Source organism: Trachymyrmex septentrionalis, unplaced genomic scaffold (genome assembly GCF_001594115.1).
Source record: "Trachymyrmex septentrionalis isolate Tsep2-gDNA-1 unplaced genomic scaffold, Tsep1.0 scaffold19, whole genome shotgun sequence".
NCBI lineage: Eukaryota > Metazoa > Arthropoda > Insecta > Hymenoptera > Formicidae > Trachymyrmex > Trachymyrmex septentrionalis.
The window spans coordinates 4,065,263-4,082,758 of record NW_017305071.1 but is presented as its reverse complement, the minus strand read 5'-3'; the positions used below and the strand labels follow the sequence as shown (position 1 = coordinate 4,082,758).

The 17,496-nt window shown below is 32.6% G+C and overlaps 3 protein-coding genes across 3 annotated transcripts in view; 2 read left to right on the top strand and 1 right to left on the bottom strand.

The window, feature by feature from the left end:
• Positions 1 to 5,706: 5,706 nt before the first annotated feature.
• Positions 5,707 to 15,907, bottom strand: LOC108746849. Its single transcript, XM_018483871.1, has 2 exons — positions 15,664 to 15,907; positions 5,707 to 6,226 (listed from the first exon to the last, which is right to left on the bottom strand). The coding sequence occupies exons 1-2, from the start codon at positions 15,718 to 15,720 to the stop codon at positions 5,966 to 5,968; spliced, it is 318 nt and encodes a 105-aa protein (XP_018339373.1). The 5' UTR covers positions 15,721 to 15,907; the 3' UTR covers positions 5,707 to 5,965.
• LOC108746843 (extensin-like) lies at positions 8,180 to 12,243 on the top strand. The gene is made up of 5 exons (XM_018483864.1): positions 8,180 to 8,651; positions 9,588 to 9,971; positions 10,560 to 10,702; positions 11,236 to 12,041; positions 12,174 to 12,243. The coding sequence occupies exons 1-5, from the start codon at positions 8,516 to 8,518 to the stop codon at positions 12,205 to 12,207; spliced, it is 1,503 nt and encodes a 500-aa protein (XP_018339366.1). The 5' UTR covers positions 8,180 to 8,515; the 3' UTR covers positions 12,208 to 12,243.
• Positions 15,908 to 15,962: 55 nt separating the features above from the next.
• LOC108746732 overlaps positions 15,963 to 17,496 on the top strand; it is a 2,712-nt gene continuing 1,178 nt past the window's right edge. Inside the window, exons 1-2 of the mRNA XM_018483664.1 lie at positions 15,963 to 16,009; positions 16,206 to 16,302. Of these exons, the coding sequence (XP_018339166.1) occupies positions 15,963 to 16,009; positions 16,206 to 16,302 (144 nt within the window). The remainder of the gene's footprint in view (positions 16,010 to 16,205; positions 16,303 to 17,496) is intronic.

Genomic DNA, 17,496 nt, shown 5'->3' with positions numbered 1-17,496 from the left:
ATTTTTTATTATAAAAATAATTTATTTTATATTAATGAGAATTATATTATTGTTATTATTATTATTATTTATTTTACTCAAGCATTGAATTAAGATTCTATATACCCTACATGTCACGTCGGTGTTGCAAGAATCAGAACCTTGTTGAAAACCGCGAACACCTGTCACCATGTGAAATTACGAAACGCGCCGCGTGGCGCGTGCAATCACGTAAAATGTTGAGATTGTAAGTGTCCCGGCGAGAAAGTAATTAACAAGGAAATGTCTCGTGTTTTCTAACACCTCTCATAGAGGCGAAGTCAAGTCTTTCACTACGACACTTGATGTATGATATCAATGATTATGTAAATTAGATAAAATGTCACGACAACATTACTTTCTGGTAAATTACGTTATGGCTGCTTTTAACGTTTCTTGTAAAGTAAACGGAAGTCGCACATCAAAATAAAGAGTAAAAATTTAAATGATCTCTCGAAGATGATGTTATTTAAATTCTTAAATAATAAGTAAAAGTAAAGTTTAGAGAGTATTATAAAGATAAATATTAAGATAAATATAAAAATCCTAACAAATATTTATAAATACAAAAATATAAATTGGGACATGTAACATAATCCATCATTGCTTTCAGTTATAGATAGCTTCGGTGCGATAAGTATCTCAATTCAACTACTAGCCATCAATCGTCTTCCATACAAGTATTATCATATTCTATCGCATATCTACAATAAAATGATATCTGTTATAAGAATTCTCCCTCGTCTATTGTAAACCCGATATAGCCATGTCGATATTGATAGGCCTGCCAGGAATAGGCCAGGCATGAGAGCCTCTGAGAGAGACCTGAGGAAAGTGTTGCAAGGAGTCTGTGGACCGCTATGACCCGGAGAGCAAGGACCTCTGGTCCTTGGATGCGCGTTCGAGTCCACCGTGTTCTTCTGCCCCTTTATTTTCTTTATTGTATTATCCTTTTTTGTTGGACGAACCCTCTCGCGGCCTGGTCGTTCTTTGGGTCCTTTTAATTGTTTTATCATCGTTCCGCCTCCCTCTCGCCTTCTCGTTTTTTTCCTTCAATAGTCTCTTCCCCAAAATAATTCTCATCATTAAGACACTTGGCCAACAAACGCCCGCGGAAATCCTATATCGGAAATTTCGTGAGACATTCATCATTCTAAAATGATTTGTCGTATATTATATATTCTCAATTGCCATAATTTAATTTTAAAAGTAAATTAAAGATTTATATATATATATAGTGTCGATTTTTGATTAACAAAAAATCAATTGTTTAAAAATTATTCATTTTTATTATTTTTTTGAAATACTTCTAGTAAATATTATTGTATCTTTATTTATTTTTGTAACGTTTTAGATTATAAATTTTATTATCGCATTTGTGTACATCGCCGACTAAAAATTTCTGCAAACTTGTCAAATCGTCTCTATAGGAATAAAAGTATTGCTCAGAAAAAAATATGATAATTAATCATGTCAAAAATATTAAACGTTCTCGTTTGTGAATGCAGAAAGTAATAATAAAGTTAGTAAAAAGCGTAAACATTTGTCAGTGAGCTACTTGAGCTGCGGTGATGTAGAAGTGCTAAGATGAGAAAAAGAGAATATTCTATGTGTGCATTACTGACAAAAGTCACATTGACATTTTATCGTATATTATCTTAAACCATAAGGAGATAGTCCATACGTCACGATTAAAAAGACCATTTTTTTCTTACAAGACAGCCGCTCATAAGGTGCAAATCTATCTAAACGCGAAATAAAAGGTCTTCTGAGACCTGCATAAAGAGTCTGTATAAGGCGTCTCAAAGGCAACACTGGTAAGCTAAAAATAAAGCTTAAAAGTTGAAGCTGAAACATCTGCTGAAAGAGAAAAATTTACTACGTGATTTAAAAATAATAATTTGTGTATGTAATATACATACTTAAAATACAAAAAATTAATAAATTATTTACATTAATTTTCACACGTTCGTAATAAGTAATTCAATAATTTTTTATTGTACTTTATATTTAATAATGAGCTTATGTATTAAGTTACGTATATATAAAAGTATATAAATTAGCCTTTTTTAGTTAGCTTTATATGCGAAATATAATAATTTTTGAGCAACTCTGTATACATCTCATATAAAAATAATGTGAAGCGCGCGAATTTATCGCTTACATCCACCCATAGACGATGCTTATCGATTCTGCAATCTGCTGCTCGTTTTTGACCGCGCGTGTTATTTATGCAAACTCGACTCTCCGTTTTAGACTCCGAACGAATTTTGACGTCATTGTACCCCGACATTAATCATAAAAAAAAGTGAACGCAAATGAGTAAAAGAATGAACGACCTTTCCAGGTTATATCCGTTTTTCTCTCATTTCGATCCCCGCATCAAAGCTTGACATCAACCCCTCAACTGCTATGTTTGCAATATTTCAAACTAATATTTTTTCAAGAAAATTTACTTGTCAGTTGAAATAAAGTAAAAATATATCACAATTTTCATAAATATTTTTTCAATTATCTTTATATAAATTGTATAGAAAAAAAATTTTATTATACAGAGTTCAGATAAGATATCCATGTTGATTTTTAATATTTTAAGTAATTTAAGTAAAAGATATAATACTTTCGATAATTTATAATTATATAACTCTATTTTAACATCTTATGGAGGCTAAGAAGATTTGTTTCGAGCAAGATTTAAAATTAAATGATAATTACGCGAGACTTTTGCTCTTCATTATTACTGTCAAGAAGTCCATAAAAGTAATGTGAAAGTAATCAGTATTGTGTTTTTGATAATACAATAATAACATCATTGAAAGAAGTTATCGCACACGGGCGATTGCGCTGAATGCTTATAACTCTCCGAATATCGTTCTATCATTCAGCATTAAATAATGAACACGTAAGAGTAACGAAAAGATCACCTACGTCAAACTTATTCTTCAATGCGCGTGCACTTTAACCTGCACCACGACCGACGTACCGATATGCCTAAAATGAATACCGAATGAGCATTACGGTATTAACGAGCGACGTCTGCATTTTTAACATCGCTTCGGATGGTTCCTGCCTTAAAACACAACGTTTCTCAAACCTGTTTTTCAAGTTCCATTGCACAAACGAAACGCATGCACCGCGCGACAAAGCTTTAATTCAATTCAAAGACGTAAGCAAAATCCGTTTCTTTCCTGCTTTTAAGGAAATGCTGAGGCGTCGAAAATTTCTTGGAACGTACATTTGTTACAGTAAAAATTTAAAGACAAAAAAATAAATGTTTTATAACAGATTTAGCCTTAATATTATATTAATTAAAATATACCACGCATATCCTTTGTTTAATAAAAATTGTATTAATAACAAATTAAAATCGTTATTGTAGATAAAAGCCTCTCAAAACCCATCTATTATAGACGACAAGGAATAATATTCCCAGCGTTCTCCAAGCTAGGCGTGTTCGCCAGATTTTCTTCTACGCAGCCATAAAATCATTTTGCTTCTAGAAGGTTTGAATTTATTTGCTCCCTACTGTGCCGAACACATCGAAAACTTATGTCTCGACGAGAAGATCGAAACACCTCGCGATTTTGTCGTTAAATATATGATATAGTCTCCAAACATTAATTTATATTTTCTTCTTAAATAATCTTAAATAAGCCACAACATACACACGAACAAAGTATTAAATTGTTGTTGTCTGCTTTCAATAATAAAAATTTTACAAAAATGATTCAAAATATATAAAATAAGTAAAAATTAGACGCAATATTAGAAATAATAATACTATATATTTAGATAACGTATAATTAAAAGTTTTTCAATTGTAAATATTTATATAAAGATAAAAATTTAAATATTTAAAATGAAAAATGATAATCTTTAACATGCTTAACTTAATTAAATAGAAATCTTAAAAAGAGAAATCTGGATAAGTTGAGAAATCTATCGTACTGTTTTTATTATCAATACTTATGAAGATTCAACGCAAAGGAAGCCTCGCTAAGATATTGCTCTTGACAGAGATATCGCTCTCGTATTTGGACTTAAGTGGCGTGCCGTGTAAGCCACTTTGAATTTATTATGCGATTTGGTATTCAATTCAGCACATGAAAACATTGTAGCACTATCGATAATATACGATAAGAGCGAAAATAATTTTCAGATCCATCAAAATAAAGCGTCTTTAATATTCAACGTTTGATATCACTGAAGAAAAAAATATCGGAATCAATATTCCTTAATCAGAACTAATTACGACAATAAATTAATATTGTATTTAAATAAAATGAAATGTGATAAAAATGTCAATTGGATGTCAACATTGGATGTATGTGTGTGTACATAATATTTATTGTCTAAAGATATAAATAAAAAAAATAGAACATGTTACATATTTAAAATGTAAAATGTTATGTTTTTCTTATTGGCATTTTTATTATATTCGATTTAATCAAAGCCTAAACATTTTTATTTATTAAATAGTCATAGAATGTAAACTGCAAATAAAATAATTTTACAATCCTATTTGCCAGACAAACTAAATCATATTTTTTAAAATATAATGACAATACGGAATTTAATGTCATTCAAAGTTTTAAGAAGTATTGAAAATATGTAAAAGATAAATTCGTAATCTTTCAAATTATTATAATTAAAAACTAACAATATTAAATTTTGAGAGAAATTTGAATTTTATTCAAATATCAAAAATTACTAAAAAGTATATATATTTATATTTAAGTTTAGCAGCAAAATCTATTTTTTGGCAAGATTAAGGATTATAATTAAACAGTAGAGATGCAAGAGTGCGTTTCTAGAATTTATGCTCGTTTTGTTTTGCAGTTTATGACTCATTTCTCATTCATTGCACTTTCTATGCATCTAAGGGTTAGAGCTAACCATTCTCCCTGAGCTGATCTCGCGGTCTAGCAAGCGGAATTCCCGTCTCGTTTCTCTCTCCTGTCGGCATTCCATCCTAGATCCCCCTGTAGTTTCTCGGGCTGCGGTCTAAGGTCTAAGCGATTCGCCGCTCGAGTTAAAATCAACGACAAGGACTCGAGCGAACGCGAATGATGATGACGAAGAAACGATGGCTTTGTCGAACGCGCGATATACATGTTAACTGCTAGGATTAGACGGGGATTATCTTGGATGTCACACTCTCGTGACTTTGATCGTAAAATGACATGTCTCTATTCGCGAGCAGTTATCAGCGAGAAATCCTATTAAATTTTTATTAATGTTCCATTTATTTTATAAACCCTATATATTTAAATTATAAATGGTTGCAACGTATGCATAATAAATTATAAATTAAAAACATTCAAGCTTTTTGCTAGTTTAAATATTCCATTTATAAATTATTGTATAGTAATTTAAATATAAAGTTAAAATGTGTTAAGTAAAATATATAAAAAGACAATAGAAATTAATGTTAAATGCACAAAACATAAATTTATTTATTCGAGAATATATTATATAAATTTAAAAAACATTAATTTTCTCTATAAAATCTTTAAAAGTAAAAAATTTGAAATGTTTAATTTTAAATTAAAAATTAAATTATTATCCAATTATAAAGTATATAAGATAGATGGTATTTATAACTGTCTGTCTAGTAATAAATATTATTCTACTTATAGCATACATAAGATGATTAAATTTCCATCAAATCAGATTAAAATTTTGTTTTCTTTTTCCTCATCTGCAAAAAGTCCCGATATTATGTATGCAAGATTACGCGTGTCCTTAAGTATCGCAGATTTTGCCGACGACACGTCACCCGAGGACACGTTAAAGAATGCAATGGCGAGGTCATCCTGGGTGATTCAAGATTACAACGCGAAATTCGAAGGCAGGGGGAACCGAAAACTCGACAGATTCCGGGATTACGTCGGGCAGAGTCGTTCTCTCCCTTTTCTTTTTTTGTTCGCATCGACCGGATTCTTCCTTATTGCCGAAACACCGAATCTCTTATCTGAAGGATAATAAAAAGGACGATGAGCCTTCCCTGGAGAACGATGAAGCCTCCTACATACGGCGCAAGCCGCGCTCTCGCAGCCTCCAATACAGGACCCACTCGCGAAACACTTTCGAGTAACGAATGCGTAACGAGTCCTCTTGAGAGTGCGTCTACCTTTGCATACCAATGCCCGGGTCCTTCTTCTCCTTTCGTCTCTTCCCGCAGGTGTGGAATTTTTTCTTCATTTTCCTGAGTTATAGAACACAGTCTTAGTCACACAGAAAGCTCCCTAAACGGTCGATGTCATCACGAAATTCGCGAATATGCATTACGGTTTCTCGATTTGTGGTGTAAATCAATACTCCAGTAGTGAACTATTAAAAAAAAAATAATGCTTATAAAACCTATTTTAATTTATTGCGTATATAATTCTTTCATCATCTTTATTTTACAAAATAGAAAAAGTATAATATTTAAGTCAGATACTATTTTTCAAAAAATAATAAGTTTTAAAAAAGTGTTCGCTGAATCATGTGAAATAATTCTTCTTGATAACGTATAACTTATTAATGGAACATTATATCGCAAAGTGTTCTAGAAAACCGAATAGATCAGAAATGCAAAACAACTCAAGCTTGCGCTTAAAGCTTCCGATCTGTTAGTACTAGTTCTGCGTTTAAATAAAACAGTGCATAAAATATCATAATCTGCATTTCTACGTGACAATATTAATTGTATAAACTATGTTTTACGTATTATTCATGCAAACAATCTATGGGTCATCGAAATTTATGTTCTTTATCATTGCACTGGACTGTACTAAAGCTTCTATCTAGCTTATATATTTTATTTATCAATATTAAATATATATTAAACGTCATAAAATGTAATTAAATCTTTTTATATCGTATTAATAATTTATAACCATTTACATATTTTACATCGCTCTTATTGTCTACATAAAAAAAAATATATGTAAATTTAATGTAAATAAGATATAACTATTTCATGGCAAATGTAATCCTGAAATATACCGCGCCCTGAGTAAAATAGATTAATTTGCCACTTAAAGTCGACAAGAAGAGACTCTAAAATTGTCAATAAAACTTTTAATTTTGCTTAAGGGGTTATTCTAGTTTATCGAGTTAAAAAAATCAATTTTTTTTTATTGCATTTTCGGAAAGTTGACAGTCTTGAAAATATATTACCAAAGCCGTTCACAGAAATAATGTGTATAATAACTGAGTTATTTATTGTTTACTAAAATATTCCACAGACCTAGTCAGAAATGATAATAAAATTTTCTCAGAATAATATTTTTCAACCGCGTTGATATACTAATATCTCGGGAACTAAGCGTCCAATCGACTTGAATTTTTGCGTGTTCATTTAATACATGTTCTTTTATTATTTATTTCGAACAACGAAATTTAATTTAAGATTATTCCATTTTATTATATAAAAAAAAACGACAAATTTATAGGTGAAAATCAATATCATTTTTCAAAACATTACTGTTTCAACAATTTTCAATTTTTTTCTTATATTTTAATTCCAATAATAATGTAACTCTTACAATTTAATAATTTCTTTGATTTTTTGGTTTCAGGTTATTGGAACTAACGGAATGATGTCAAAAAGAAATTTTTTCATAAGACTTGCGTATCACCGCGTATTTGTTTTTTTGTATGATTTTATATGGACACGAAAAAATAAATTTTTAAGTATCTATTTTGTACAAATAAAGTTTCAAAAAGTTTCATATTAATATGTTCTTTTGTATCTTTTTTAGAACCATTACCTGAATTAAAGGCTGTCCTTAATTTATAATAACTTTGTTGAATTCACCAATATGTTCCCCAAAATGAAAGTTTCAAAAAACCTTGTTGAGTCTTTGAAATGTACTTTTAATGAATTTAATACACGACACGAAAGGGTTAAAGTCCTAAATTCGTCCAGTAACGCTATAATATTCAACGCCTACAACCCCTTGAAATTCGGCAAAAAACAGAAAAAGATAACAGCTGGGACAGAACGAATGATCACCATGAACGCGCACACATCCTTCGGGTGCATCCTAAATCTCGTCCAATGGGGAGTCTTCGAAACCTTGAGTAAGAAGTAGAGGAGGGAGATTCTCTCGAGAAAAAGAAGAAGAGGAGGATGAACGAATCGGTGCGAAAGCAACGGTTGCGAGCACTTCCTGCGCAACAAGAAGAGGGTCCTACGCGGCGCACCGCCGCGTAATTGAGGTCCTGCAGACCCTACAAGGAACAGCGGTGGGGGCCGCCCTATGTAAGGCTCTGGAAGCGATCAGGTCCAGCCCATCCAGCATCAGGACACCGTACGTCTGGATTCGCGCCACTTCAAGGATTATCGGTATCGATTGTCAACCAGTTCAGATCACCCGCAAAAATTGTTTCGACGAGATAGTCTTTAAGAAGAGCGATTTCCGCTCTGGTAAAGGACGCTTATCCCTGTCATCGGTGAAGAAGAGAAAAACAAAGAAAAGAAAACTAAAAATTTATCAAGGAGAAGATGAGAGTGAGCGTGATATTGGTTTTTGTGGTCCTTGCTCTGGGATTCGTCGGTGCGGCTAGAAGAGACAGACTTAGGACGACAACAACGGCGTCGCTTGATGATAGACAGTTCGCCTTCGCTGAACAAACTGAAGGTCAGTGTCAGGATTGCGATTCAAAAGTTATGCGAAAGGTTCCTTTATGGAACTGATAACAATTACAAAACATTACAAAAATAAGCTGACAATAACACATATACATCATATATGTAAATTCACTTACTATTAAATTATAATACAAAAACCAAAAGATATAAAAATATTTAAAGGGTGTTCTAATTTTTTCAATCTTTAAATCGTTTTTTTATATATTCTATTTAATATATTATATTACCTATATTTTTCGTTTCAATTACATAATTAATTAGAAAGCTTCTTATAATTTTTATAAATTATGTAAATTATACTTATAAAAAAAATAAATATAATTTACATAATTTATATTATACATTACCAATTATCTTCTAACATTAATTATAATAATTATATAGATATAAATGATCTGTTTTCTTAATTCTATCAAATTTAGAATCACTATTGCTTTTATAAGTTAATGCGTAAAATAATATTTCCAGCATTGTTTATTATTTATCAAATTAATCGCTTTGTCATTTTTCTACTATTCTTTAACGCTTTATTTGCAATCTGAGTCTTTTTTAACATAAACGAAAATTCATTTTTTAAATTTTTCAAAATAAACGAAGGCGGAGTCCGATTTTCCTTACTAAAATAATTAAAAAACCTATTTGATAATATAATAAAAATCTTGAACTTTTTTACATTTTTCTTGAAAATCTAGAACAATAAAAAATTGGATTGGATAAAACAAAAAAGATCTAGATTGTAGACAGAAGAAATAAGAATATGATTGTAGCTAAAGGGTTAAACAAAACTATGACTGCTATTATTAGTTATTCATCATTAATTACCAATTCTTAACCGTAATCGCATATGAGCTGATATAATATTAAATCATCGTTATCTTCGGCGATGACACTCTTATGGATTAGAACAATCACCATTGAATTGCAGAACTAAAAAACTTATGGAATAACTTCGACAGCCACAAACTGAATGTTCGTGCGGGGATCTGGAAAAATGACACGGAAAATAGAATCATTCTTAGTGCCAGACAGTATCCAGGACTTCCGCACAATCCGGGTGACACGAATGAGCTTCCGAATCCCATTTCACCACCGGTGGAACCGGCACCACCACCGTACCAACCTCCGCCGGGCTGCCTAGGACCGAGAGGCCAGTATCCAAGCTCGAAAAACTGCGCCAACTATCTAAATTGCTGGGATGATGTGGTGATCGAGCAAACCTGTCCGGCTGGGCTACTTTTCAATGACGTCGCCGGTTACTGCGACTTTGCGTTCAACGTCAACTGCGGTGATCGACCGCCCGCTACGCCAAGTGAGTGTGATCGATAATTACGCGGCGCGAATCGTTCACTCACAGTTTTCGATAGTAATAGGAATGATTAATTCGACTGTTCTCTAATCGCATAAATTTCGTTAAACAAAGTTTAAAATAGATTTATTTGAGAAAACTGATGAAAGAAGTAAAGAAGCGGAAAAAGAATATCGATATCACATTTAAATTATTATCTGTAGTGATAAATAATCAATGATTTAAAAAATAAAAAATTTACACTGAAAAGAAAGATTGGTTTAGATAGTAAAATATAGCGTAGCATTTTTATATGACTGCAGCAATCAGATTTTGGTTGTAGCCATATAAAATTTTTAATTGCGTTAGCCTATCGAAATCATATATTGACATTGCGGATAAGCTAACGCAACTAAAGATTTTATATGATTGCTACAACCAAAATCTGATTGCTGCCATATAAAAATGCTATGTCATATTTTACTATCTAAGTTATTGTAGCAAGCAATCTTTTTTTTCAGTGTATCTCTTTAGATTTTTCATAATCTGAAAAATACGGATAAGGAGAGCAAAGAAATAATATATAATTATATGTTATATATTATTTGGCAGAGCCACCATTGCCGGCGGGATCAAATCTATGTCCGGATTCGAACGGACGTTACAGAAGCTCGACCAACTGTTCAGAATTCTACGTGTGTGTCGCGGGCAAACCTAACAAATTCAATTGTCCTCTCAATCTGGTCTACAGTGATGTAAGGATTTATTCTAAAAGGACGCGGCGGAAACGCTCGCCGATTTTAAAATACACAATGACGTAGCAATATGCTTAAAATACATCTCGCAAAATATTGCTTTCTATACCTACTTACTCCATTATTTCTAAATTTTAATTTTAATATATTTTATATACTCTCTATCGTTAATAAGATTAAAAACACTTGTGATTTTTCGTATTCCATAAAAAATTAAATATTTCGGTGCAAAAAATTATACAAAAGTTTACAATAATACATTTTAAGGAGAAAAGATAGAGGCTTTTTTTTAAGTTTGTATTTTAGTTTAATCTCTGCAATAATTTTGTTCCAAAATTTTATTTAAAAAATTAAAAATTTGTATTTTTTCCATATTTTACTTTTTCAATGTTTTACCTTGAAGCGCTGTCTGTGGCTTTTTTACTCAGTATAATGCGTACTATCTATCGTATAAATGCTAAATAGTTTTTTAACACCCTGTATACTAATGTCTCTACATATACAATAGTATCAGTTAGGATTTCCTATTTTAGATACTGAATGTTTGTGACTATCAACGCAACGTGGACTGCAAAGGCACAGCCACGCCGAAACCATTGAAGCCTACACAACTGCCAACTCAATCCCCGCCGTCTTCTACCTATGCTCCTACCAAGCCGCCCACTGCTTCTCCTAAGCCACCTCCTCAGCCGACTTATCCACCTCAACCACCAACTTACCAGCCACAACCACCGACTTACCAGCCTCAACCACCAACTTACCAGCCTCAACTGCCGACTTACCAACCGCAACCACCGACCTATCAGCCTCAACCACCGACTTATCAGCCTCAACCACCAACTTATCAGCCTCAACCACCGACCTATTCTCCGCAACCTCCGACTTATGCGCCACAACCATCAACATATCCCCCTAAACCACCAAGTTATCAACCTTATCCACCACCGCCTCCGTATTCCGGGAATCCTTGGCTGAATCAAGCGAAGTCTGATTCTTGGCATCCGCGAAACCTAGCGAAACCTAACGAAACTCTACTAGAGAGCGACGGAGAGATACACAAACAAGAAATATCAACTGATAATCCAACATTAAGTGAGCAGCCCATACATGACGTAATAGAAACTTCCAGTTTGACAAATCCGTGGACCCTACTCCAAGCAAATCTACCATCAGAACTGAAGATAACTCCGTGTCATGATGGCGATATATACAAACTTAATGACTTTTGTACTAAGGTGATAGTTTGTAGGCGCAACCAACCTGAAGTGATAGAATGTCTACCGGGACACTCGTATGATAAACCATCGGACTCTTGTATGCCTTTCAACGTTGCAATATGGTAAGGTTCTTTTTTTTCCTCCGTTTCTTTAATACATATTCGAATTTATTTAAAAAAGTAGATACTATACTACATAAATATTAATACGAATATTTCATTAATTTGGACTAATATATTTTTTTTCTATTTCAGTGAGCCCTCCAGTACACCTCCCACTTTGCACTAGGAACTCACATCGAAGATAAAAAACACATTAAAGAAATATGTTTATTAAATCACCATGTTAATTATTTCTCATTTCCACAATACACGGTAGTATTTAATTAAAACTTCAAACAATAGTTAAAGAATTACTAATAAGCAAATTTGAAAACAATTTCTCGAGAACAATAATGAAAAGGCTTAAAATGAAATGAATAAGCAAGTAGATAATGATGTTCAATATCCTACTCAAGTTTTGCATTCATTCCCTTAATGTATCATTCTATGAAGAAAGCAGAAGTTTTCAAATTTGTAAATCAATGTAAATGAAACCTCTATCCAACGTATACTTTTTATATTTTAATTCCAATTTCTCTTATATATAGTCCGTAATTAAACATATAAGTAAATAAAAAAATAATTTCTAAACCTGAGAAGCTAATTTTAATAGAAAACTGAATTTTAGTAATCATTAATGAAGAAATTAGAAAAAAGAAAAGAAATTATTTTTATAAGAAATTTCTGTGGACGGTAAACACAATTCGCACAAGATTCGCACAACTCAAATGCTTTATATTGAAATCACCAGATTGCAGCACGCGTTCTCTCATGTTCTCCAAAGGACAAGGAGAGTGGAGTCGAAAAAAGTGGCGAACGGGAAGGAGGACGGAGGGATGTGCGCCAACGATCAGAGAAGAGATTATTTCGCTCCGAAGAATTGGAGCGTGATTGATTTACGAAGAAATGTGTCGTCACGGAATAGATCGCATACATTTGGTCCTGCGGCGGCATTAAAATGGCCGACGAGCTCCCATTGCTCGATATATAGGCACGTAATTGGAACACAACTCGTTTTTATACGTTTCTAGAGAGCGTGCATAACACATGCCTTCTTCTCCAATTGCCGCAGACGATCCTTTCATTTCTCTAAGCGATCTTTTACGCCGTTTAACTATAAATTTATCAGATCGTAACACACCATAATTCATGCCAAATGGCTCGTTCTAATTTTCACAGCTCTGCAAAACAAATTATAATAATCTCAGCGTTATTTCGTGTTATTTCGTGATTATTGATATATATTACTGAGGTTAAAACAATAATTTAAAAATAAATCTGACCTGAATTTTAAAAAATCAATATATTCAATTTAAATTATATTATATAAGCCCGTATTTATTATATAGAGGTATTGAAATTTCCAATGTCGGCATTGAAATCGCTATTTAATAAAAATATCTAATATATAGAGAGATTCCTAAACTTACGAATCTTTTAATATTTAATATAAAAAATCTTCAAGAGTTTCACAAGTTTTAGAAATTTAAATGTTGAATGTCTCTATAATGAATTTGTAACATTGAAAAATTCAAAAGACTTTAACGCGCGGAAAAGCACAAGCTCGAAGTAATGCTTAATAATACTGATTGCACAATACTCATATTATTCCGATATTTAATAACATTTAATAACGTCATATTACATAATTATATGCAATTTAATTATATTACTATGATCGGCAAACTTCAAGGAGATATTTTTTATTAAGCAATGAATTTCTCCCTTTCTCGTTTCTGGCGATGCATTGTCGAGAGAATTCAAAGAAAGGGACCAACTCTAATGACCCTTTTAAAGTCTTTTCTCACAATCTCGCGTTTCATCGCACATGTTGAAAAAAAATGGCGGAAATATTATCAAGGGGAGGAACCAAGAATTCGGATTGAAAAGAAAGCAAAACAAATTGTCGGATATCTTAAAATATTTTTCGTGCACGTATCACGTGTACATATAATGGGTACATACGAGTATAAAAATATATAATTGAAGCAGGTACTGGTTACAATTATATAAACAAATGACCATATAATAACGCAACGATGTTGTATAACGCCACGGAGTTATTACAACGATCATGTAACAGTCACAAAACTGTATAATAATGTAAATATGTAAATAATAACCGCGAGATTTTTGTCGCCAATGTTTCTACACTTTATAAAGTATCCTGGAGGCTGATAATTACAAAGATATAAAAGTTTTATAATTTTATTATTTTATAATTTTATTATATAAATAAAAAACGATATTCTCCTTCCCTCTAATAAAGAAAGTATCCGATTTCGATCATATCGGATGTTTTGATCAAACAAAAGTCGTGAAATCGTTTAGAAACGGGCGACCGAGTATCGAAAGTAACGGGAGACGCCTCTTATACATTTCACTCGGACTCGGTGGCACAAAACTTGATAATTATGTAATAATACGCGACGTTACGTCGGATATAAAACGGCAAAAGGTCCCAGTGAAATGTGAAAACCATGACGAAGTATAAACTCATTGAATATGTTAACGCTGAGAATGCGATTAAATTATTGCTCGAAAACAAAAATCTTTTATCCTATGACAGAAAAATCGCTAGCTCTAGTTAGAATAGCAAAAGTAATGGAAGTTACTGTTTTAAAGAAATAAAGATGGAGTATAAAAATAGCTGTATTTTTATCTCTTTTATCATTACTATAATTCGAATTAATATATTATATTAAATATCATTATTATTCTTATAAATAATTCAAGAATTATTTCTCAAAAAATTTCTTTAGATAACGAAAAATAAATTAGAAAATAAAATAAAATATCCTATCGTCACTTGGATTTGTTAATAAATCGAGATTCTAACTGATATAATGTTATCCAGTTATTAAATGCAAGAAGGTATGAAGGTACGGAAAATTTAATTCATTTATACACGAGACAATAATGTCAAAGAGATATCTCTGTCCAAAAGATTTTCTTGTTTTCTACTGATACACATGACTAGCGATTTTTTATGAGAACATGAGAAATTGCTCGATATCAAGCCTAATCGATGTAATGTTTAAGTAAAATATAATTGCTTAAAAATGTATTTAAAATGTATACGATATACTGTACATTTTTATCTTCGACATTTGAAGGTTTTACCTATTCAATCGGCATACAATGGAGAATGAAACAAAAGTAGAACAAATAAAATCAGAATTGAATGGTGAACGTTCACGGAGACATACGAATTGATTGCGATAACTATTCGCAGCAGGAGGATAAGGGGTAAGAAGGATAATCACGTAATTCGTATTACGGAAGGCTCACTGGGGTCGAGAAAGGCAGGTATTTGCAAGTTGGCCGCACGACTACAGCGGCCTCGACCTTTCCGGAAAAGCTTGGAAATTGCAGTCAACGAGGCCTGCGATTAGGCACGCGTGAAAGATCAACGATACATGTTCGCCACTCGAATCTCTTGCACGTATCATGCAACGCGTATCGATTTCGAACTATTGCCAGATATCACAGACAGCTTAGTTTCTATTTTTTATACGACGTGAGAATGTGCACGTAAATTCGGAGAATAATAAGCATAAAAAAAGGCGTTGAATAGAGAAAAAAAATCAACGTGCATCGTTACGAAATTTCTGTCGCGAGAGGAATCTCGCCTTTCTCTTACCTTAATGACTTCCAAAGGACAACGTCCTTTCGGCGAGCGAGCTATAAGACGACGCATCGTTAAATGTTAACACGGCACGCGATCTTTTCGTACAGCGAGATAAACATAGTTAACTTTATAAAGGATGCTCTTCTTTCGAAATATTACCTATCAAGCGCACCGTTCTACAAACAATTTCAACGAAAGGTCTCGTTGACCTTTCCGCTTGAATTTTTCGAGTTCGATTATCAATAGTCGCGAGCTACGAATCGAGAGCTGAGCTCGTTCCGCAGACAAGGAATTTATTCTATTTATACATCATGATCGGAGCAATAAATAGTATATTATGCAAGTTCCCGTTAAGCAGGTAATACACGAGTCGACGAAAAATCTGATTACATCGCGATATATCGAGTATAACGTAATAAGACTTGCTATACATCCGTCAGATATTCGCGCATGAAATGTAGTTGACAAAAAATTTTATTACGTCATCACGTCACATGCAAATAAGATCTGCTGTTTTTCAAAAAAACACTAAAATGTTCACGTCTGAATATAAGTACTAGCGGAATAATAAGAAGTTGTCATGTACAAGTAACGCCCATAGCTTGTCGTGTCTATATAAAGGATGTAAGAAATTTAAAACCGCAGCTTCAAGTAAGTCTATAAATTAATAAGTACATCATATAAATGTAAGATTATAATTCTAATAATTATGATAAACTTTTTTAGCGCCTTAATTTACAGTAATCTTTTTTGTATACAGATAAATTTTTCCATTACATACTAAATATGAGAAAACAGTTCCGCTTGAAAAAAATTTGACCTGTCCAAAATCTCTTCTGCCTGATCTGTGTGAGATATCGCTTCGAGAAAAAGGAAAGCAAGAAGAATGTGATTAGCATTTTTTAAAAAATAAACTCGTGTAAAATTGGGCTCCCAACTTTTGACAAAATTAACTTTCTATAACTCATTTTATTACTCATTTGAATCTATTATATCTACCTGAGTCGGACATCCTCAAAACTTTACTTGTCAATAACTTTTTAAGCTTGCCGCCATCGCGTGCTGCAAAATACATCAAACACATACATAACACGCGTTCCAAATCAATTGTTATATGCCAGTCTGTCGTTACCTGTACTACTCGATACGGCGATCCGGAGGAGGCACGAGACATTCCCGCGGCCTACGTTTCGTCATTGCGTTCCGCGATTTTTTTTCGCGCTGGCAGGGAAAGTCCTCTAGGTGTGACTCAAATTCTTTGACCTGTCTCTTTCCGTCTTCGTCTCTCATCGTTACTTTCCCCGCAGGTCGACCGCGGCCAAGAGAATGTCTATTATTCCTATTGGATAATACACTTGGGTGTACATCCTCATAAATATGATATGTGATCTACGAGTTTCGCTGTACGAAAGAACGAAGTGCAAAAGGTGACGAATGCGCTCTCATAAAAGGTGTGATTCAAGACGAAGTTGTTGAATGCACGTGTTAAATCACATTCTAAATTGATATTGTGACTTAATAGGTTTTATAAGCCTTAACTTAATCAGTTTCATAAGAATTATAATAATATATAATATTCTTACTATTACACACACACACACATACACACACATTTTCATATGTAAATAAATTTTGAGAAAATTACCCGTTACATTCAAGTGTTATAATAATTAAGCAGATGTTAATTCTTCGAAATTATTTATATTATCCATTATCAATTCACAGAATTATCTTCATCCAAAAAGATTTTTATTGTCTTAAGGAAGAAAGTCATATATTCAAATAATCACACGGAAAGAACAGTTTTGCTGAAATATCTAAAAATTTAGATAAATACAGATTTCA